A 24,392-nucleotide genomic window follows, 5' to 3' on the forward strand; every position below is an offset into this window, starting at 1 on the left:
TGACTACAACCTTGCATACATTGGAGAGGTGCAACTCTAACTTTTTGAATACTGTATATAAACAGACAGAAGTCAACACCTGGCAGAGAACTGCTACCGAAGCTAATAAACACTCTTTGACCAAAGAGCCGAAGCTCAACCCCGCAAGCACACAACCTCCACTAAGCCTTAGGTTCACTTCTTCCTGCCTGTTTCAGGCTCAAGACCTTCACCATTTCACAACAACAACATCTTTTTATGTTTTAAGTCATTTCTCTTCAGCAGCAGGAGTCAGTATTTCTCACTTCAACTGAATTAGTCCATGTTATCTCACCAGTATCACTTCTCATCATTGCCTCAGTAAATATCCCAATGTCATGGCACCGACTTGTTACTTGCCCATTACCAGATACACTGATATCAACAACCAAACCTCCAAGTAGCAGAAATGTTATCTATTGCTACTGATCTATGCCAAATGCCATGGCATGGATCAGTAGCCAAATTGTTGCCAAATGCCTCCAGCATTCTAGAGCTTCACTTGACACTGGATCCCTGTATCTTGGCCTTCTGATAATCTTAATAAATAAAGTTTGCAAAATCTTGTCTGTGCCCTTCTACTACTAGATGCTAAAATCCTTACTACATTAAAATAGCTATTTTTATTTTATTCCTTCAGTCATCTGGACATATTCAAATTTAATACTAATCAGGGTCAATAATAGGTGCATGAAGCCTGTCTCACTACAAATTTAGCAATGTTTTTATTTCTCTTTAAAAATATTCATAATAGTGATTAGTTAATAAACTTACCTATGCAGGCAAAACCAGAAGAGGAGAGGATGAAACCAGAGTTGCACACACATTTGAAAGACCCATCCATGTTGGTGCATATTCCATTAGCACACATCCCTGTTTCACTGCATTCATCATGATCTAAGAGGTACATATAAATAGAAGATTACTGATGTGATAATTTCATGCAGGTTTTAAAATATGAGACATTCAACATAATTCACATGAAAGTTAAGAGTAAAAACATTTGTCTGACTTAAGCATTATCTGATTATTCAAACTACTTTGCTGTATGATGTAGATAAAGTGTAAACTTTTTTTGTGATGAATTACATACCAATACAAGATCGCCCATCTGAGGAGATATCAAAGCCAATGGGACAGCGACATGTGAAGCTCCCCTGAGTATTGTAGCACTGACCTCCACGACATGCCCCACTCCGACATTCATCCACATCTGACAGGGCCAACATTTTTGTAAACCATTTCTTAGCAAATACAATAAACTCATGAATGTTTCACAAAATAATCTTTTATTTAGTGTTCTGAAAAACCATTTAGTTCAGTATTTTCATCATATATTTCATATCTGGTATGCTTGAATAAAGCAAATTCATTCAGGAAGAATCAACAGTACTACACAGTAGTAATGACAGCAGACTATGTAATATGGATATTTAAAAAGTATTACATTCCAAACAAAAAATAAATTTATCCTTATGTTACACTCAATACAATCAGAAACTGCAAATGTGAAATGAAGTAAGAACTATGAAACTTGAGGGTAATGATGCATAGAGGAAGAAAGGGAAAATTTACCTTCACATCTGTCAGTGACAACATTATGGGTGAAGCCATCATAGCACTGACATGTGTAGCCCTCAGTGGTGTCAACACACCGGCCACCTTCACCACACAACCCCTGATTTATTGTACATTCATCTACAGGGGGAAGCTTGAATGCAGTCGCTTGACAAATCCTTTGATAGAGTTCTGAAAAAATCAGCCTTGTACTATTTAAAATGGTGTCCACAAGTCCGAGAAATATTGTTCTTAAATATTCATGTAACTTCTACCCAACTTTATATATAGCACAGTATAAAATTATACATCAAACCTCAGATATTTTTGCTTCATACAAACTTACCTTCTCCAGGCATTGGGCATGGAGCACAGTCATTAGGTCCCTCTCCCCAAGCCTTGCCCATATTCTTACTGCAACAGCAGGCTTGCTGAGTAAGAGGAATTGGAAGAGGTTTCCTGCAACGATTAGTGCCTCTGATCTCTGTGTAGCAGTATCTCTGCCGAGCATCTTTAAACGGAAAAACATTTATGTAACATGTATTATAGCTAAAATAATACATACAAGTGTGTAAATAACAGTTTGTATGCTGTATGGCCAATATAAATTTTAGTTTGTATCAATAATTGTGTTTATTTCATTACTCTGAACTCAATTCTAATAACATTAATGAGTCAAAAATATCATACTTTATCAGAAAATTATTCTTAACATGTGTTAATATACATATTAATATACATCAGTATAATCAATGATGAGAAAATCAGAAGGATTCATGAGGATTGGATAAGGGACACACAGTATTTCTCATATGGAAATGGAAGAACAAAAAGTAGGGAGAAAATATAAATGAAATAAATCATACCTAAGAAAAGAAAAGAACAGACACGTAAGCTGAACTCGAGAACAAATGTGTAGGTTGCCGAGGGAATTAGTCTGCTAAGTATATAATTCAGGTGCTGAGTAAACTGGGAGAATGTACAAAGACTTAAGAGCAAACAGGTTTAGAATATTGAGTGAAAATATAGATATATATCAGATAATTAATGATAATATCAGAAACATACATAGCAATGATAAAGAAATTTTTATGTAGCAGTCATGGACCTAGAGAAAAGCATATGTAATAAAATACTAAACACTACAACCATGCCTGCTTCTAGCCTATATTACATTATACATATGAACTTCAGGCAGATATGTTTACCCACAATGGTGTCTAGAATCAATTGACAAAGAGGTGCTTGCAAGTACCCCATGGTGAACTAATCCTGGCTGATGGAGCCACAACTGATTGCCTGAAGCTGATGCTGTCCCCAGCTATATAGGAAGCAGGTTTGGTGGTCTGGGACATTAGGAGACAGATTCACGAAACAGTTACACAACCACTTACGAACCTGTATATCTTCTCTCATTTTTTGGCAGCTTTGTTTACAATTAGTAAACAGTTAATGAGCGCCGAAGCACCAGGAGGCTGTTTATAACAATAACAACAGTTGATGGGAAGTTTTCATGTTTGTAAACTGTTTAATAAATATAACCAAAGCTGTAAAAGGTTGAGGAAAGATGTAGACATTCGTAAGTACTTTCGTAATTGCTTCGTGAATCTGGCCTTAGGTCTTTACATCTCTATTGGAAAACATCTCCCTTTAACATTCCAACTGGATATTGAGCCATACCACCAACTAAGGACTGTTTATTGCGAATAATTTGATACCACAATGAACAACGTAGCTGTGCTTGTCGGGAGTATTGGGTGTAGCTGGTGTGGCATTAAGTGTGCTCTAGCGGGTTATCTTGAGGTTATCCTGAGATGATTTCGGGGCTGTTAGTGTCCCGGCGGCCTGGTCCTCGACCAGGCCTCCACCCCCAGGAAGCAGCCCGTGACAGCTGACTAACACCCAGGTACCTATTTTACTGCTAGGTAACAGGGGGCATAGGGTGAAAGAAACTCTGCCCATTGTTTCTCGCCGGCGCCTGGGATCGAACCCAGGACCACAGGATCACAAGTCCAGTGTGTTGTGCACTTGGCCGACCGGGTAAAGCTTTGGCGACTTTAGGGGTCATTGCGGGTTATGCGCCCCATGTTGTCTAATTTATATGCATATGTCTGTGTAGGCAATTTTGTTGCAATCACAGTGATACAAAAAAGAATGATATCGAACAAGTTTTGACTTGATAAACCTGAAAAGAGTAGCAACATGTTCACGCTGCACGGCTAACAAACGACTTAGTTTTTTATTTGGTGCCAGCATCACATTAGCTTTAGTGACATGTTATACATATGTTCCTCTAGAACATTTCATTGAGAACACATTGATACCAAAATGAAACACGTACATCGAAAATTACGGTCAAAAACATGAAAAGAGTATAAATTTTTCAGTAGGGGGTGTAGCTGATATGCAGTTGGGTGTGCGGTAGCAGGTAACCCTTGGGCAACTTCCCACGGTCTTGTGGGTGGGGCACACCCATGTTTTGGACTTTATTTTCATATGTCTGTGTATGGAATTTTATTGCGATCACAGTGATACCAAAATTAACGATGTAGAACAATTCTGGGGTTGACAAACCTGAAAAGAGCATAAACATTTCATCGCTGTTTGGCGCTCAAGGCTAACGATCACCATAGTTTTTTATTTGGTGCAGGTCTCATGTCGGCTTTGGTGAAATTTTATATATATATTCCTCTAGAGCATTCTCTTGTGAACAAATTGATACCACATTTAAATACATACATGCAAAATTAAGGTGAGCAGATCAAAAAGAGTATACACTTTTCAGTGTCGCCGCGCGGTCAACCGAAATGCTCGGTGCATGAGGGGAAAGTTACAGAGCCTTCTGCCGGGAGCGCGATAATGTTATTGACCACTTTGTAATTTAAAAAGATAATACAAATAGTACACTATAATACATATAATACATAATACATATAATACATACAAAAGATAACACCACAATGTAGGACTGAGAAAAGATGATTTCTGAGGGAAGCCCCTACGGCTTCCTGGAGCTTATCGGGCTAATGTATGTTATATTAGACCGGGACATTAGCTATGGAGTTCAGACCTACCAGGGACCATGAGCCAGAACTTGGGCCCTTCAGAGAGGTTTCAGGGAGCAATGGCCCTGGAAGCCCCCCTTGTGGTTGAGGTTTTCCTTATCTGCCATCAGCCGGGGTTAGGCACCCAGAAAGGTAGGTCCCCCCCCTCCCACTCTCGGGGAGGGGAGGGCTGCGCGGACGAGCAACGCGGCAATAGTGTGTTACGTTTGCTTGTTTCCTTGGGATTGTAGGGAGTTCTACCTCTCTGTTCAGTTTTTGCTGTTTGTTTCTTACCATGTGGGGTTTGTTTTGTTATGCCTACTTTTCTGGGTGCCTAACCCCGGTTGATGGCAGATACGGAAATCCCTCAACCACAAGGAGGTTTTCCAGGACCATTGCTCCCTGAAACCTCTCTGAAGGGGCCAGGTTCTGGTTCATGGTCCCTGGTAGGTCTGAACTCCATAGCTAATGTCCTGGTGTAATATAACATATATTAGCCTGATAAGCTCCAGAGAAACTCCGGGGCTCACCCAGAAAATGGCATTTCACTACCTTCAATGCTGGGTTTTTCACCTATAGGGTTATAAACCCATGGAACCACCTATTCATCAAAGCTGTAAATGCTAAAACTATGTTGGGTTTTAAAATACAAATTGAAAAGATCATCATGGCAACTGGGGGCACCTTTGACAAGCCGCCGGTTTGCTGTCCTTATCGAGGCCACTAGTATTAGTGGCCCTCAGATAAATTCAGGTAAATATGAATGATTGTTAATGTTTCAAGTGTCGATCTGTCTAGTTCTTCCAAAGAATTAACTAGAATATTTAAGCTCACTCTGGTTACATGTAAAGAGATTATAAACATGTTTATATATATAATAGAATGGATCAGAATGTCTTATAGAAAGCTTTGAATGCCAAAGGCAAAGGAGTAGGGTTGTCAACTGGCAAAGGAGCAGTGATGTCAACTTCCAGGAAGGAGTGTTATAATGAAAGAACAGCATTTTTAATATTGAATAGAATATAAAGCAAAAATTTGAGTAATACAAAGGTTATGTAATGGAGAGGAATATACAAAAGAGAAACAGGTACTGAATATAGAAGGTATAAAATTATAAGGCAAGACATGTGGAGGAGCAGAATATGTCAAAACAAATAAAGTGATGGTTCAGTCATCTGGTGAGGAAGGAGGCTAATGACATATATGTAAGACAAACATACATACATACATACATATATATATATATATATATATATATATATATATATATATATATATATATATATATATATATATATATATATATATATATATATATATATATATATATATATATATATACACATATATACATACATACATACATACATACATACATACATACATACATACATACATACATACATACATACATACATACATACATACATACATACATACATACACACACACACACACACACACAAGTATATGAGTAGATCGTACCACATGCATTAAATCTTGTATAGATAGAGAGAAGATAGCAAAGCATTTACAGATCATGACGACAAATCATAATGCTATACCTATACAACTTGTACGATCCTGGCTAGGAATAAAACCCGTGTTACAGCTGCAGTAGAAGCTGCCATCAGTATTGACACAGTGTCCATTTAGACATACATCAGTATCTTTACATTCATTACGATCTTCACAGGCATTTGTCTCTGGATTCCTGGTCTGGCCCTCAGGACATTCACATGTGAAAGATCCAATACTGTTGATACAACGACCACCTTCACACAGCCCAGGAATGGCCTCACATTCATCTATGTCTGAAATTAAATTATGACATAAAAGGTAAATGTTAATGTAAAGTATAAAACATTTATTAGCTTGTCAATGTTGCCAAATCTGCACTAATTCTAAACTAGTTCATTCTAAAATGATAATGCAGTAAAGTATATTATTAATATACCAATATATCTTTTCTGAAAACCAAATGTAGTAGAGTACATTGGTACCTCGGCACTCGAACAGTTCCTAAATTGAACAATCTGGCACTCGATCACTATTTGAGAATAAAAACGCTCGGTAGTCGAACGTTTGTTTGGCACTCAAATTCAGTACTCATTTGTACTGCATAACAGATGAATCAGTTTCCCAGAAGCTGTCGTTCAGTACACAGCCCCACTAAACTCTCTGTAAACTTTCTTGTGTTTTCTTGGCTATTTGTATATTTTCTTAACATAAATAGGTCACCATGGCTCCTAAGAAAGTTAGTGATAAAAGCCAAATGAAAAGAAAATTAGTTAGAACCAGATAGAGATAAAAAACAACTCATAGCAAAATATGAAAGTGATGCCCGGCTGTCTGTTCTTGCTAAAAAGTTTGGTATGCCTAAATCTATGATCAGTATGATACTTCAAAATAAAGAGGACATTAAAGCAGTTGATGTTGCTAAAGGAGTGAAAGCAGTTACAAAACAAAAATATCAGACAATTGAAGAGGATGAGAAATTGTTGTTGATTTGGATAAATGAACAAACAGTTGGCCTGTGATAATATATCTGAGGTCATCATTTGTAAAAAAGCACAACAACTGCATGGTGAACACATTAGGAAAAACCTGGAATGAGTGCTGACAGTTAAGTGTTCAAAGCCAGTCATGAATTACCTGATGTTCTTATGGTAGGGGGAACACATGCTAAACAATAACATCTCATCTTTCCTCTTCCTCATCACCTTCCACATACACTATCAATTCTCCAAAGTACAAGTGAGAATAAATTTGCATTTATTTTATTTATTTCTTGTGTTTATATGTGTACTTTTTGTGGTCTGGAATGGATTAATTCAATTTACATTATTCCATATGGGAAAAAATTATTCAATATTCAAACAGATTATCACTCGAACGATCTTCTGGAATGAATTAAGTTTGAATACCAAGGTTCCGCTGTACAGTACAGTATTTGGAAATGAGCCATAATATCACTTTTACAATAACTATGAATAAGCACAGTACTATAAATGTTCAAAAACATACCAACACACTGTAAACTGTGAATATTCTTCAAATATCCCTTATTACAGTCAAGTCGTTCTGGACAGTGTTCACAGGGATGTCCCCAAGCCTTGCCGATGGTGGCACAGCACAACTGCTTTGTGCAGACTACACCTGGCAGCTGACCCTGGCACATGTCGTGTTGAACTTTTGTAAAACATGGGCCCGTTCTGTAATCTGGCAAAACATCGACTTAATATCATATAAATGCATAAAACCACAACATTACTACCTTGAATGAATAAGAAAGCCATTAGTTAAGTTTATTCTGCAACTCCTATCAAAAAATATTATTTTGCTGTATTTTGATAAATATGCATGTTTAACAAACATGCCCAATACTATTATATATACATATATACAGTGTGTGTGTAATTACCTAAGTGTAATTACCTAAGTGTAGTTACAGGATGAGAGCTACGCTCGTGGTGTCCCGTCTTCCCAGCACTCTTTGTCATATAACGCTTTGAAACTACTGACGGTCTTGGCCTCCACCACCTTCTCACTTGACTTGTTCCAACCGTCTACCACTCTATTTGCGAAGGTGAATTTTCTTATATTTCTTCGGCATCTGTGTTTAGCTAGTTTAAATCTATGACCTCTTGTTCATGAAGTGCCAGGTCTCAGGAAATCTTCCCTGTCGATTTTATCAATTCCTGTTACTATTTTGTATGTAGTGATCATATCACCTCTTTTTCTTCTGTCTTCTAGTTTTGGCATGTTTAACGCTTCCAACCTCTCCTCGTAGCTCTTGCCCTTCAGTTCTGGGAGCCACTTCGTAGCATGTCTTTGCACCTTTTCCAGTTTGTTGATGTGCTTCTTAAGATATGGGCACCACACAACAACTGCATATTCTAGCTTTGGCCTAATAAAAGTCATGAACAATTTCTTTAGTATATCGCCATCCATGTATTTAAATGCAATTCTGAAGTTAGAAAGCATCGCATAGGCTCCTTGCACAATATTCTTTATGTGGTCCTCAGGTGATAGTTTTCTATCTAGAACCACCCCTAGATCTCTTTCTTTATCAGAATTCTTTAAAGATTTCTCACATAATATATAGGTTGTATGGGGTCTATGTTCTCCTGTTCCACATTCCATCACATGACATTTATTAACATTAAATTCCATTTGCCAGGTGGTGCTCCATACACTTATTTTGTCCAGGTCTTCTTGAAGGGCATGACAATCATCTAAATTTCTTATCCTTCCTATTATCTTAGCATCATCAGCAAACATGTTCATATAATTCTGTATACCAACTGGTAGATCATTTATGTACACAATAAACATCACTGGTGCAAGAACTGAACCCTGTGGTACTCCACTTGTGACATTTCTCCATTCCGATACATTGCCTCTGATTACTGCCCTCATTTTTCTATCAGTCAGAAAATTTTTCATCCATGATAGAAGCTTACCTGTCACCCCTCCAATATTTTCCAGTTTCCAGAACAACCTCTTATGTGGAACTCTGTCGAAAGCCTTTTTTAGGTCCAGATAGATGCAGTCAACCCAACCATCTCTTTCCTGTAATATCTATGTGGCTCGATCATAGAAACTGAGTAAATTCGATACACAGGATCTTCCAGATCGAAAACCATACTGTCTGTCTGATATTATATCATTTCTCTCCAGGTGTTCTACCCATTTAGTTTTGATTAGCTTTTCCAATACTTTCACTATTACACTTGTATGTGTAACACACTTGTGTGTGTGTAAGTGTGTGTGTGTGTGTCCTGTACACCAGTTGCATAGTGCTCCTGGCAGTATGGGTTCGAGTCACTTCTGGGGTGTGGAGTTTTCAGTTGCATATAAGCCAGGGGACCATTCAGGCTTGTTCACATTTGTGTTGCTCATGTGGCCCCTAAAAATGAGGTGATTTGATAAAATAACTATGCCCAAGATTACCATCAAAGTGCCGTCGGGATGATGTGCAAATATCCTCAGCTACCATCATCTTTTGTACGGTCGTCATGGTCGAGTGGCCAAAAGACATCAAATGAACAAATCCACAATGGCCGTGATGAGGATTCGAACCTACATCTGAGATGATCCCAGATATGCCTTAATCGATTGAGCCACGACATAGTAAAAGAATTGCAACCGGAAGCGGTACTGCCCTCACACGGATCTCGCAGTCTCTCTGAGACAAACTGGGGTTTTACACAATTTCCCCATGCACCAGGGCTCTCTCAACAGGCTGTTCTACCTCTTCACACTTACTTCAATACACACAGAAATCACAATAGCGTGATACATGGTGGCGTGATACCATGCCATGGCACAATCGACTAAGGTGCGTCTGGGATCATCCCAGACATAGGTTCGAACCCTCATCATGGCCCATGTGGATTTGTTCATTTGATGTATCACGCTATTGTGATTTCTGTGTGTATTGAAGTAAGGGCGTAGAGATAGAACAGCTTGATGACAGAGCTTGGGTGCATGGGGGAATTGTGTAAAACCCCGGTTTGTGTCTCAGAGAGACTGCGGGATCCGTGTGAGGGCAGTAGGTCCCTTGAGGTGTTTTAAGGGTTTAGCGTCCCCACAGCCCGGTTGTCGACCAGGCCTCCTGATTGCTGAACTGGTTAACCAGGCTGTTGGATGCGGTTGCTCGCAGTCTGCCATATGAATCACAGCCTGGTTGATCAGGTTTCCTTTGGAGGTGTTTGTCGAGTTCTCTCTTGAACACTATGAGGGGTCGGCCAGTTATGTCCCTTATGTGTAGTTAAAGCGTGTTGAACAGTCTCAGGCCTTTGATGTTGATAAGAGTTCTCTCTCAGAGTACCTATTGGATCTATGCTCTTCAACGGGGGATATTCTGCACATCCTGTTATGCCTTCTGGTCTCATGTGATGTTATTTCTGTGTGCAGGTACACAGAATAATAGGGTACAGATATTTAATTGAATCACCTTGCTGTTGGGGCCATGTGAGTAACACAAATGCAAAGAAGCTTGAATGGTCCCCAAGCCAATACGGAACTGAAAACTCCTGACCCCAGAAAGATTCGAACCCAGAAACTATACCAACTAGATTATACTGACTGTACAAAAAAGGTTGGAAGTCGTGAGACTTTTAACCCAACCTCGCCCCAACACTCAATGGTCAATTTTGCACATATGTACCATTTTCTAGAGTTAAAATTATACAGAATACTATACGAGATAATATGAAAGGAGATATGTACCTGCTTCACAGCGCCTGCCCGTGAACCCATACACACATGCACAGCGATCTGGTCCCACACACCGACCACCATTTAAGCATGGCTCCTGGCACACAGCTGAAGGAATAAACAGAAATTAGTAAATGTATATACAAACTAGATGTGGTTTAATTACATGAGGGCCAATCAAGAATGTTTTGCAATAAAAATAGTGTGGTTTAATAAGGACAGAGTGTATAATGACTAATGGAGCCTGCCGAGATATCACTTATATTCAGCACAGTAATTCCATGTTAAATGTGCATAGATATTACTCACATTTATCATTTCAAATCCTGAACAACCATTACCATATTTACATTTGGCACAGTGTTTCATTATGAAGATTGCCAATATATTATTTACATGTTGCAAAGTACTTCCCACTAAATATTTGGTATTGCTGCTGCTAGGTTATTGTGCACCCCATACTCATCTTGTGAGCAGCAGCAGCACAAAAGGATCACAGATGATGTTACTTAACATTAAATTTTACACTTTATCTGACAGACCTTTTAATTAATTATAATGATAGAAGGTAAGACAACCCTATAACTAGCAACCCTATAACTTGTACTGTAACTGGCATGTATGACAATATATTTTTACTCACTGTAGGTAGGTCATTTTCATAATACTGTACTAAATATAATTTTCAATACAGGGTAACAGAAGTGTCACCATTTATGATTTTAGGCTACATTTTTACTAAAAGCAAAACATGGACAAAGTGCAAGAACTTCAGATAATTTATCATGCGAGATATTGCCTGTATTCAGCACAGTGCTCTCTTGTACAGTATTACTGTGCTTGCATTTTGCCAATGTCTCCTTCTGAAGTATTACTCATGTTCATTATTAGTGCATCCCTAGGAAGCCTGGTGGGATAATATTTATCCTCAGCACAGTGCTCCTCTGTTAAGTGTTACTTATGTTCACCATAGTGCTCCCATGTTAAGTGTTATCTATGTTCAGCACAGTGCTCCCATGTTAAGTGTTATTTACATTCAGTACAGTCCTCCCATAATAATAACTGAATAATAATAATAATAATAATAATAATAATAATAATAATAATAATAATAATAATAATAATAATAATAATAATAATAATAATAATAATAATAATTTATTTGCAAGAAGGAATAGTGGGTTGGTGAGATTACATAAGATTGTTATTTTTTACATTCTTACAAAGGCACTAACACTCATAGCATTTTGGACAGATCTGTCAATGTATAGGCTAAGGAACTTCCCCTCATTTTTATTAGTAATGTTAACATTGTCTATCCTAACAGTGCTCCCATGTTAAGTGCTATTTACATTCAGTACAGTACTCCCATGTTTTTACAAATATTCAGTACAGTGCTCCCTTAAGTGTTACTTTAGGAGAGCACAGACAAAAATGAGTTTCCCATTGGACTCTTCATTGACCTGAGAAAGGCCTTTGATACTGTTAACCATAACTACCCCTTACTTAAATTTCACCATTATGGAATCCGAGGCCTTGCCCTGAACTGTATCTGATCCTATCTTAGTGACAGATACCAATATGTAGCCATCAATGATATAACCTCTCCCACTCTACCATTAACCGTAGGGGTGCCATAAGGCAGCTTCCTAGGACTCCTCCTATTTCTTATATACATCAATGATCTGCCTAATGTCTCTAACATGCTTAAACCTATATTGTTTGCTGATGATACTACCCTCATCTACTCAGACCCCAACCCACACATATTAAATAATGTTGCAAATAATGAATTAAAAAAGTCCACTTATGGATGTCAACCAACAAACTCACACTAAACATAGAAAAGACCTACTACATCTTATTTGGAAGCAAATCAACAAATGCAATTCAGCTTCAGATAGACAATGTTAACATCAGCAATAAAAATGATGGAAAGTTCCTTGGCCTATACTTAGACAAGCGACTCATCTTCAGCACCCACATACAACACATAACTAAGAAAGTCTCTAATACAGTTGGTATACTCTCTAAAATCAGATATTATGTACCTTACTCTGCTCTCCTCTCACTATATTATGCACTAATCTATCCCTATCTTACTTATTGTATCTGTGCATGGGGTTCAACCTCTGCAAACTACCTCAAGCCCATCTGCTTTCAGACAACACACAGCTCTCCCTATTTAAATCTAAACATGCTAAACATAAATTCACTCCACACATTCTCTTGTGCCAGTTACATTTACAAAACCCTTTTCTTAAGTGAAAACCCTGTTCTGAAACTCTTCCTGGACAGATGTATTAGAACACATAATCACCACACCAGACATAAATATCTCTTTGATATCCCCAGAGTCAAACTTAATCTATGTAAACACTTTATGCAAATAAAGGGACCTGGTCTATGGAACTCACTCCCTAACAAATTGAAACCAGTCAAACTTTTGCCTTATTCAAAAATAAAACCATAAAGTACCTAATTTCATCTTCATAGTTTCCTACCTAGTGCTTGAAACTCACACTGTATCTAGTGCTACCCAATTCTCCAATATATTTACCTATGCCATACAACTTGTAAACATTGCTGCTATCTTGTATCATATTATACACATAGTTTGCTACATATCTTGCAATAATCCTCAAATTACGCTAAAATGTACCTGTGGATTACCCTTAAATTTACTTCAATGTACCTACTTTTTTTGTCAAATTTCTTATACAATTTCTTTTTGTACTTTCTTACAATGCACTTTTGTACCTTCTTGCAATGAATTTTGTACTTTCTTTCAATGTATTTTTGTACTTTCTTACAATGCACCTGTAAACATTGTTAAATTTTGCTAGAAATTACCTTCTTAAAATTCTCAAAAAATTCCTCAAATCAAATAAATCTCAGGATAAACAATACCCAAATTTGTAACAAAGTAGATGGCAAATTCCTTGATGTTCTCATTGTCCACAAGCTGAATTTCCAGGGGCACATTCTAAATATAGAAAAAAAAGTTTAAAAAACTGTTGGCATTCTTTCTAAGATCAGATATTATGTACCTCGCCCTGCCCTGGTGACACTCTATTACTCTCTCATCTATCCTTATCTCAACTATGGTATTTGTGCTTGGGGTTCTACTACCCAAAATCATTTATGTCCTCTAATTACTCAACACAAAGCTGCTGTTAGGACAATATCCAACTCTGGCCCCAGACATCACTCAGTACCCCTACTCAAATCTCTGAATATGTTAGATATTAAGTCACTGCATATCCTCTCATGTGTATTATATATATTATATAAAACACTGAACTGTAATGTCAATCCTGACCTTAAAAGCTTCATTGAAGGTTGTAACAGAACCCATGAGCACCATACCAGAAACAAATACCTTTTTGATATTCCAAGAGTACGACTTAATCAAACTAGAAATGCTCTACAAATCAAGGGACCCAGAATGTAGAATGACCTTCCCAATCATGTTAAAGACTATACCTCTCTCAACCAGTTTAAGATAAAAACTAAGCACTACCTAAATAACTCCCTTTAACCTACCTTACCCCTATAATGTCAACCCATGTCTGTTATTTTTTTTTTAAACAATGCTGTTTGTCGACCAAATTGTATTTTTTGCTGTTTTTCTGCCATGTTCCCCCCTTTTTTATTTTTATATTTTCTCAACACATTTTATACTTTAATCTCAATTAGTATTAAGTTTTAGTCTTCAGTGTTTTTCCTGCCCGAAACGCTTTGCGTAATAGTGGCTTTAGGCATTATATGTACTAGCTCTATCTATAAATTCATCAATATTTGTATCCCATCTTTTATGTATGTACTTTACCTGAATAAACATTTGAATTATATGATAGATTAAGGATCTGCCCGAAACGCTATGCATGCTAGTGGCTTTACAAGAACGTAAAACTTAAAGTCTCTGTACTCTCATGAACCCAATGTCCTTCTTGTATATAAATAAATAAATAAATAAATAAATAAATAAATAAATAAATAAATAAATAAATAAATAAATTAATTAATAAATAAATAAATAAATAAATAAATAGAAAAATTATGTTGAGCAGAGTACTACCATGTTGTGTTACTTACGTTCAGCACAGTGTTCCCCTCTAAAGCCTAAACGGCACACACATCGATTCCCTTGACACGTCCCCCCATTTAGACATGAAGTCTGGCACCCCAAGTCTGTAAAGGAAGAAATATGATTTGACATTTGCATTCATTTTATTCCACAATTTCTGAAGTTTACCTGGAGTTGATTTCCAAAGGAGTTCTACTCCCCAAACCCAGCTTGGGGCAAGTTTTGTTTTGTGATAACTAAATCTATTTAAAAAAAAATCAATCTAGTAAAGAATACAAACACAAATCTACAAATTATAAAGAAAAATATTGTTATTTTTTTCACTGATAACATTCATCAAACCAAAGTTAGAATACATAACTTGGAGTGGTGCCTTCACCTGAAGAAATAATAGAGTTTGACAAAGCAGAGGCATACTACCGAATGGGAATTAAAACTGAACTAGACATGAATTTGGCTTGCAGTCTATTAAGAGAGGAATTCCAAGGCCAGAATAAGTCCAGGCACAAAAGAAGAGTTGTGTAATGGGAACAAGGAGTAAATGAGTATAATGAGAAGTGCATAATGAGTACACAGAACAGAAATTATAATGAGTATAGAATACTGTACAGGGAAATTAATGTACATGTAGTGTAATGTGTGTAAATCACTAAGAAATTAACATGTGATGAATCAACCTGTCCTCTTAAAAAGAACATCGCTTTTGGCCGTTTACCCGTATGGCCGAATATGGACGTAATTTGAAAATGAAAAAAAAGAATATAAATTTGGGATTTTTTTTTTCAACAACAGTAAGTTAAGGGTCCTTTGATAGGTTAGGTGGGCAGGAAATTCTCAAAGTTTCAAAACTGAATTCTCAAAGTTTCAAAACTGTATGAAAAACGTTAACGGAAAATTGCCTCTTCTAAGCTTGCCGAGTAAGCCGGACGACTCAAACAGAAAACGAAACAGTACGTCACTTTTGTGAGTTGATTTCATTTCAAATTACATCCAAATTTGGCTATAGCGCGCATACGAGCAAAAAGTGACGTTATTTTTAAGAGGATGGGTTGGATGAACAATGTCAGACCACGAAGGAAGGATTAAGACAGGAATTTCCTTAAGTACTTTCGTATTTTATAATACTGTACAACTTCAGAAGGATGGATTTACAGTTCAGTGAGTGTGGATATATAGGCCAGAAGGAGGTGAGGTGAGATGAAATGAGATAAAAGATAATGGGACATTAATACGGTATTAGTGAGATAAATGTGTATCAATGATCCTACAACAATTGCCCTATAACTGATCAATCAAAAATCATATAAATTATACAAACCACTGTTAACGTTCAAATTACATGATTCCGTATTCTATATTAAAGCATATTCAATAATGTTCCTATTGAAAATACTTTTACAATTTGTTATCGAGGAAGCCCTCTCCATATCAATTTGGTGAGAACTTTCTGTAGAATGAACAAACAAAGCATTAGACAATTAGCCGTGTCTTACAGAGTATTTATGTTGCAAAATTCTAAATTTCAAATCTTTGGATGTTTGCCCTACAAGGAATCTATTACAGTCTTTACAAGTTATTTTGTAAATGACACAATTATCACTACAAGGACTGTTTCTAACTACAGTAATAGTTTTCCAACAGTATTTTTGTAATTAAACAATACATGTATAACAAAAAGTTTCAAGGCCTTGACAATATCAAGCCCAGAAAAATATGGTAAAAGACACATTTTTGAGGCAAATTTTCTCACTGCATATATTATTATAATATGTACGATGTGCTTTGCTATGGCAAACTTAAAAAAAAACTCAGAGGATAACAAAGCTTGGGACCAATAGCATCATTATTCTTAAACTCTTCATCCAAGAATTCTGGACTAACAACCCAAAGAGCTTTTAGATACATAGAGGAAAAAATTAATTCTTTCACATGGTATCTATGTCCCAGAAATAATGAACATACGATAAATTATTTCTAGGCTTTCTGTAAACACTAAACTTCAGTGAAAAATTTTCCCCATAAATAAGTATATTTAAAAATGGCTAACATTTATGAATTTCAGTCTCATTTATCATTGTAATTTTTATTGAGATGACTTGATCATTAAGTTTAGCTACAAATTCATCTGAATTTACATTTGTAGGCACAAAATATCATCAACATATCTAAACCATGGAATATTCCAGGGGTAATTTTTGAGAAATACTTATTCATAGGGAAGAATTTTCACTAAAGTTTAGTGTTTACAGAGAGCCTACAAATAATTTGTTTTATGTTCGTTATTTCTCAGGACATAGATACAATGTGAAACAATAAAAAAATTTCTCTATGTATCTAAGAGCTCTTCGGGTTGTTAGTCCAGAATGCTTCGATGAAGAGTTCAAGAATATTGATTCTATTGGTCTCAAGCTTTGTTATCCACTGAGTTTTTTTTAAGTTTACCATAGAGAAGCAGGTCGTACATATACACAGTAATATATGCAATGAGAAAATTCTTAAAAAAAAATGTTATGTTTACCATATTTTTTCTGGGTTAGAAAATATTGTCAAGGCCTTCAAACGTTTTGATATAGTACTGTACATGTATTATTTAATTACGAAAATACCGTTGGAAAACTGTTAGTAAAAAAAAAAGTCCTCATAGTGATAATTGTCATTTACAAAATACCTTGTAAAGTGTGAAAGGATGGAATTTCTAGCTAGCTTTCTGGACTGTGTTGGAGTGCAAACCGTTACTGTACACTCAGGACATAGTGCACAGTTGTGCATTCTTCCTAGATTTCTGTAATTCTACCCCAAGTTGTCTCTTATTTGGTATCTGTATGAAGCAGAGATCCAGGGCTGTCCAGTGAGGCTACAGTGGCTGCAGTAGCACATCTGTGAGCAGAGATACAGAGATACAGACATTAGCATGTTTTACATGAAAATGTGTACAGTGAGCTGCAAGCAGGGAGCTTGCAGTCATAAAACCAATGGTCTCGCTGAGTCCAGCACATGGCTGGCAGGCAGTGACATCACCCCAGGGCACCACATGACAAGGGGAAGCCCTGTGATTTATAGCAGCACAGAGGGGGAGGAGCGGGTCTGAGTTACCGCCAGATCCTCAAGCATTCTGCGTGTTGCGACTGTGTTGAATGGACATGAGAAGATTGTGTTAACCGGCCAATTAGCAACAATCTCCGTCCATGCAGCATCAACAACAATTTATCCGTTCTGATTCCTGCTTCCGCGAATTGCTGTCATAATTCAGTTTGCACGAGTGTGGGAGATTAACTGGGTATTTTTGAGATAAGTGAAAGTCTCAACTCGCGATCTCAACTGGACTGTTGGTGTGATCCGAGTTTACCGTTATCATCGATCGTCATCTGTTTTTACGCTACCTGACAGGATGGGAAATTAAGGAAGTTTTCTCAGTGGTTACAGAAGCTTCCTGTGGTAATTCATAGAATTACCGCCACTTGATTCCCACTGACCACGTCACCATTGGTCTCACGACACCACACACTGTACGAGCCTCATCGCTCATTGTGTGCGTGTACAAGCCGTCCACACGAATTCCTGTCTCAATGAGGAGCACAGGTCTTGCTCACTTACTGTGTGTTTCCGTGCCCAACGCCTGGGAACGTGAGAAATTTGTCAATCACCCTGTGTTCACAACACCGGGTCACACTCCGTGGTCTCCATAACCACATGGATGAAGTTTGGGTGATCTCCAGCTCTTCAGTACTGCAGCTTCAGTGCATGAATGGGAGTGGATGTGTGAATGAGAGAAGACCGGTATTAACGTGAGTATAGCACAGTACTCTAATTATGTTTCGTGCTTAAGTCTTTGAATTGACTCATAGTCAGGGTCCAGCTGTCGTTGCCCTCAGCACCTGATTTAGGTGAAAGAAGCAGAAGCTGTGTGAGATACACCTGTAAAAAATGACATCAGTCAGTTGGAGGGAATGGCTGTCAGTCAAGTTGTTAAAGTGTAACTGAATTACACCTGGGAACACAAACGAGTCTCTAGGACTATTGTGTATAAATTAGTATGGTTTATTTATACCGTGCTGTATTCATTATTGCCGTGTATGTGTTTATTTCATTTCAGGTGAATCCAGTAATTCAGCAGAAGTAAGGGATGACCAGTAGTGACACCTTGTTTTGGTAATTACTGTGTTGATATATGTATTACTGTGTCAGTGTTAAAATTCTGTGAAATTTATTGCTATGAGTTGCGTGTGATTTTGGGGCAGTTATATATATTATTACTGAACTGTGTAACCTGTGGACATCGGTGTAACCTGTGTTTTGCTTGTCTGTGTAACAAGGACTTGGTGAATTCTTGAATTGGTTAATTGAGGATTCAGTGAGAAGTTAATTAGGGGTAATTAACATCACCAAGGGAATTCATATACTTGTAGTTTGATGAGAGCTGTCGTGAGTGGCAGATTGATTTAACGAAATCATTCTGTATAAATTATCTGTCCGGTTGACAGTAATTACTTCAGTAAATTGGGGTAATTAACACCAGTTGTCGTGGGTGACAGCTCTGTTGTGTTAATGTACATTTGTTCTGGATTAGTCATCTGTCCGTAGGACAGTGATTAATCACACAAGTGATTGTGTGATTTAATTAAAGGTAATTAATTAAAGGTAATTAATGTCATCAAAGTGATTCCACATAGTTTAAATTCACATGGTTATTGAGCACTGTTGTTGAGGACAACAGGGAGTGAGTAACATAATTTGTTCTGGATGTAATTATCTGTCCGTGTGACAGTAATTAATCACTCAAGTTAATTAGAGGTAATTAATGTCATCAAAGCGAATTCACAGTGTTTTGACTAGCTGTCATGGGTGACAGTATTTGAGATAACATAAGTCATTTTGGATTAATTATCTGTCCGTAGGACGGTAGTCATTCAAGTTAATTAAGGGTATTTAGCGTCAAAGTAATTCACATGGTTTGATGGGATCTGTTGTACGTAACCGTATTTGAGTAACATAATACGTTCTGGATGTAATTATCTGTCCGTGTGACAGTAATTAATCATTCATGTTAATTAGGGGTAATAAACGTCATCAATGTCAATTTGACAATCTTGTTTGGAAAGCTATTGAGTCACATCTTTGTTAATATAATTCGTTCTCGACTAATTACCGGTCTGTTTACAGTAATTAGTGTAATTACTCAATGCTTGATGATCCAAGTGATTGAGTAATCATGGTCAACGAATTAGTGTTCTGTCTTGCTTGAGTGTCTGAGAGACACGATTGTGATTAACGTAGACTACCTGTTGCTGACTGCCAGTTGACAGTTAAATAATGTAATTAATCACTGAGATCAATTAGTGTAACTTTTTATACTATTGTTTGATTGCCGTCTGGAGAGACAAGTATTAAAGTAACTTGGGATTACCAAAGTTCGTCTCTAACCTCACCTTGCTTTGATTTCATTGTAATTTAATTGCAGAGTGCAGCAAGTGTTTATTGCAATTTGCGTCCTAAGTGAGCACTGATTGTTCAGTTAGTTTATTTAGTCAGCCCAAAGCGACAATAAATAGGAGTCTGTTGTTATACTTGAGAGTGGCATAGACAGGAGTTTATGGTACACTTGGCTGTTGAATAGCTGTCTTTAAGGTGTTACTTATTTATTTATTTATTTATTTATTTATGCATATACAAGAATGTACATAAGGATATTAACGTAACATCAAGATTGTTGTCATGTACTAGATTTAGTTCTTTTATGAATAAATTGGTATTGTTGAAAAGATAACTGTCTTAATGTCAATACTGCCAGGACTTGTCCCATATATATCCTGCAACGTGGTGAAACTGTTCTTGGGATCTTTAATGAAGGCCTGCTTCTGGATTCAAACCCGATTCATAGCCGTACACATCAAATCAAATTTGATGTGAAAACTCATAAGTTACCCTTAAAAGTGCACTTGGAATTTGAGGAACTCAACAACCTAATGGATTAGGATTCCCATTGTGGGAACCTGGGCGGTTGCTCTCGCCATTCTACATTTAGTCTTAAAGTACAAGCTGCTCTGGTGCAGTCCTTTCTGACTGAGGACATTTGTATTAATGTTCAAATCTCCTTTCTTAATGAAAGTACAAAAAATGTACAAAAGAGATAAGAAAAAAATTTCACAAAGACAACAGAAAGTTGTCACCAAATTGATTGAAAGAGGGCTTCCTCAATAACGAATTGTAAAACATTTTCAATACGAACATTATTGAATCTGCATTAGTACAGATTACAAAATCATGTAATTTGAACAGCAGCAGTGGTTTGTAGAATTTACATACATTTTTGATTGCTCAGTTAAAGATCAATTTGAGTAGGATCATTGATACACATTTATCTCACTAATATCTTATTAATAACCTATTATCTCATTAAAGACATTGTACCTCACCTCACCTCACCTCTTTCCTGTCTATATATCCACACCCACTGAACTGTAAATCCATCCTTCTGAAGATGTCTTGGTCCGGCACTGTCACATAATGTAATGAGTACAGGAGTCTGGTGAACTTATGGAATATAATGACTTAAGGGAACATAAAGACTTCAGGGAGCAAAACAACTTCTTGAAGCAAAACGACTTATTGGAGAAAAACGACTTATGGGAGCAAAACAACCTAAGGGAGCAAAATTACTTGCAGGGGAGCAAACCGACTTCAGGGAGCAAAACGACTTATGGAAGAAAAACAACTTAAGGGAGCAAAACGACATGCAGGAGCAAAACGACTTGCAGGAAGCAAAATGACTTGCAAAGAGCAAAATGACTGGAAGGGAGCAAAGCGATTTGCAGGAAGCAAAACTACTTGCAGGGAGCAAAACAAGTTGAATGGGAGCAAAACTGAGTTAAAGGGAGCAAAATGAGTTGAATGGGAGCAAAATGATTTAAAGGGAGCAAAATGAGTTGAATGGGAGAAAAATGATTTAAAGGGAGCAAAATGAGTTGAAAGGGAGCAAAACGAGTTAAAGGGAGTAATATGAGTTACAGGGAGCAAATCGAGTTAAAGGGAGCAAAACGAGCTGGAAGGGAGCAAAGCTGAGTTAAATGGAGTAAAATGAGTTACAGGGAGCAAAACTGAGTTAAGGGGAGCAAAACGAGTTAAAGGGAGCAAAATGAGTTAAAGGGAGCAACATAAGTTAAAGGGAGCAGAATGAGTTAAAGGGGGCAAAATGAGTTAAAGGGAGCAAAATGAGTTAAAGGGAGCAAAATGAGTTAAAGGGAGCAAAATGAGTTAAAGGGATCAAAATGAGTTAAAGGGAGTAAAATGAGTTAAAGGGAGCAAAATGAGTTAAAGGGAGCAAAATGAGTTAAAGGGATCAAAATGAGTTAAAGGGAGCAAAATGAGTTAAAGGGATCAAAATGAGTTAAAGGGAGTAAAATGAGTTAAAGGGAGCAAAATGAATTAAAGGGAGAAAAATGAATTAAAGGGAGAAAAATGACTTAAAGGGAGAAAAATGAGTTAAAGGGAGCAAAATGAGTTAAAGGGAGCAAAATGAGCTAAAGGGAGCAAAATGGGTTAAAGGGAGCAACATGAGTTAAAGGGAGCAACATGAGTTAAAGGGAGCAACATGAGTTAAAGGGAGCAAAATGAGCTAAAGGGAGCAACATGAGTTAAAGGGAGCAACATGAGTTAAAGGGAGCAACATGAGTTAAAGGGAGCAAAATGAGTTAAAGGGAGCAAAATGAGTTAAAGAGAGTAAAATGAGTTAAAGGGAGCAAAATGAGTTAAACGGAGCAAAATGAGCAAAAGGGAGCAAAATTAGTTAAAGGGAGCAAAATGAGTTAAAGGGATCAAAAGATTTAAAGAGCGTAAAATAAGTTAAAGAGAGCAAAATGTGTTTAAAAGGAGCAAAACGAGTTAAAGGGAGCAAAACGAGTTAAAGGGAGCAAAATGAACTATAGGGAGCAAAATGAACTATAGGGAGCAAAATGAGCTAAAGGGAGTAAAATGTTAGTAAAGCTTTGTCGAAGGTTCCCCTCCCCCCTATTAGTCTTTAACTTGTTCAGTACAGTACTTTAAAAGTTTCATTGAGGTCCGCCATGTCATGCCTGGTTTACAGTGCTGTGGCCCAAGCGTTCCTGATACGGGAGATGACTGAGCTTTGGAATGACTTTCGTTGCCTTCTCAAGAGTAGCAATGTCCTTCTGGAAATGAGGTCTCCATGCTTGGATACGGTAATCCAAATGGGGGGCGCACCAGATTTATATAGTTGAACCATTACCTTCTTTTTCTTATAGTCAAAAGTACACTTGATTATCCCAAAAGTTTGATTAGCCTTTCTGTCTGTTGCCCCCACCTGTTGTGCAACTTTTAATGAGTGGTGGATTTCGACTCCAAGGTCCTTTTCGTCATCCAATCTGCGGTAATGTAATCGTATTAATTTGGTAGTCGTGGCGAAGGTTGTTATACTTTACATGCATGGTCTTGCATTTCTAGATATTTAAAAGCATTTACCAGTCTTCTGGCATTTGTGGAGTTCATGAAGATCTCTTTGTAAGGCTTCAATATAATTTCAATATCAACCCTAGTGCCCTCGTCGAGGTCACTAGGGTTAGTGGCCTTCAGGAAAATCAGGTAAAAACAAACCACTGCCTGGTTTAAAAAACGCGACCAAAGACCACCCTAAATTAAAAAAAATCTAAACTAAATGCAAAAGAACTCCGAACTAGATGCACCAGAACTCTGAATGGCCCAGGGAAGACAACCCTAACCAAACAAGGGTAGTACAGGTATTCACGAGCGCACAGGGAAGGAAACTGAACTCGTGCAGCTCCGGTACACTGTAACTCTTTGGCTAAATCAAACTTTCTTGTAAAACACTGCCAAAACAGGCAAGTAAACGCAAAGCAAAAACGGGAAAAGAAGAACCAGAGTAACGAGACCGCCAAGCCAGCACATCGGTAAAGAACTGAAGCTGATCGGCCCGGCCGGTTCCCCCCAACGAGGGGGGAAGGTGGAACTAACTAGCAGGGGTCTAGTTTCACTAAGATTTGGTTGTGTCTTTTTTTTTCTTGGGGGAGATTTTTTTGGCATTTGATGGGCTTTGGTTGCATTTTTTAAACCAGCCAGTGGTTTGTTTTGATTCGCCTATTTATCACCTTCTCTGGTGATGGCAGAGATGATATCCTTTACGTTAAGTGATCATAGGACATTACTCTCATTACCTCTATGAGGAAGCCAGGTTCTGGTTTGTGGTCCCCGGTAGGCAAAAAGAACTCCGCTATTGATGACACTAGGTAGTGTGGCACTACCACAAGCTATCAGTGATGATAGCTTCATGGAGCCGATGGGGCTTTCCACAGATAATGATTTAAAGGGAGCATAATGCAGATGTTGCATACACAGACTTTGCAAAAGCATTTGATAAGTGTGCCCATGGAGAGATATCCCATAAAAAGAGATCAATAGGAATAATGAATAAGGCAGGGCGTTGCATT

The 24,392-nt window shown here is 37.5% G+C and overlaps 1 protein-coding gene across 1 annotated transcript in view; it reads right to left on the minus strand.

The window, feature by feature from the left end:
• Positions 1-760: 760 nt before the first annotated feature.
• LOC138372843 (fibrillin-1-like) overlaps positions 761-24,392 on the minus strand; it is a 72,271-nt gene continuing 48,639 nt past the window's right edge. The window contains exons 5-12 of the mRNA XM_069338508.1: positions 14,943-15,038; positions 10,857-10,952; positions 7,647-7,841; positions 6,185-6,433; positions 1,922-2,086; positions 1,594-1,767; positions 1,112-1,231; positions 761-915 (exon numbers count right to left, since the gene is read on the minus strand). Of these exons, the coding sequence (XP_069194609.1) occupies positions 776-915; positions 1,112-1,231; positions 1,594-1,767; positions 1,922-2,086; positions 6,185-6,433; positions 7,647-7,841; positions 10,857-10,952; positions 14,943-15,038 (1,235 nt within the window). The 3' untranslated portion in view covers positions 761-775. The remainder of the gene's footprint in view (positions 916-1,111; positions 1,232-1,593; positions 1,768-1,921; positions 2,087-6,184; positions 6,434-7,646; positions 7,842-10,856; positions 10,953-14,942; positions 15,039-24,392) is intronic.

Source organism: Procambarus clarkii, chromosome 40 (assembly GCF_040958095.1).
Source record: "Procambarus clarkii isolate CNS0578487 chromosome 40, FALCON_Pclarkii_2.0, whole genome shotgun sequence".
In the NCBI taxonomy this organism is placed as follows: domain Eukaryota; kingdom Metazoa; phylum Arthropoda; class Malacostraca; order Decapoda; family Cambaridae; genus Procambarus; species Procambarus clarkii.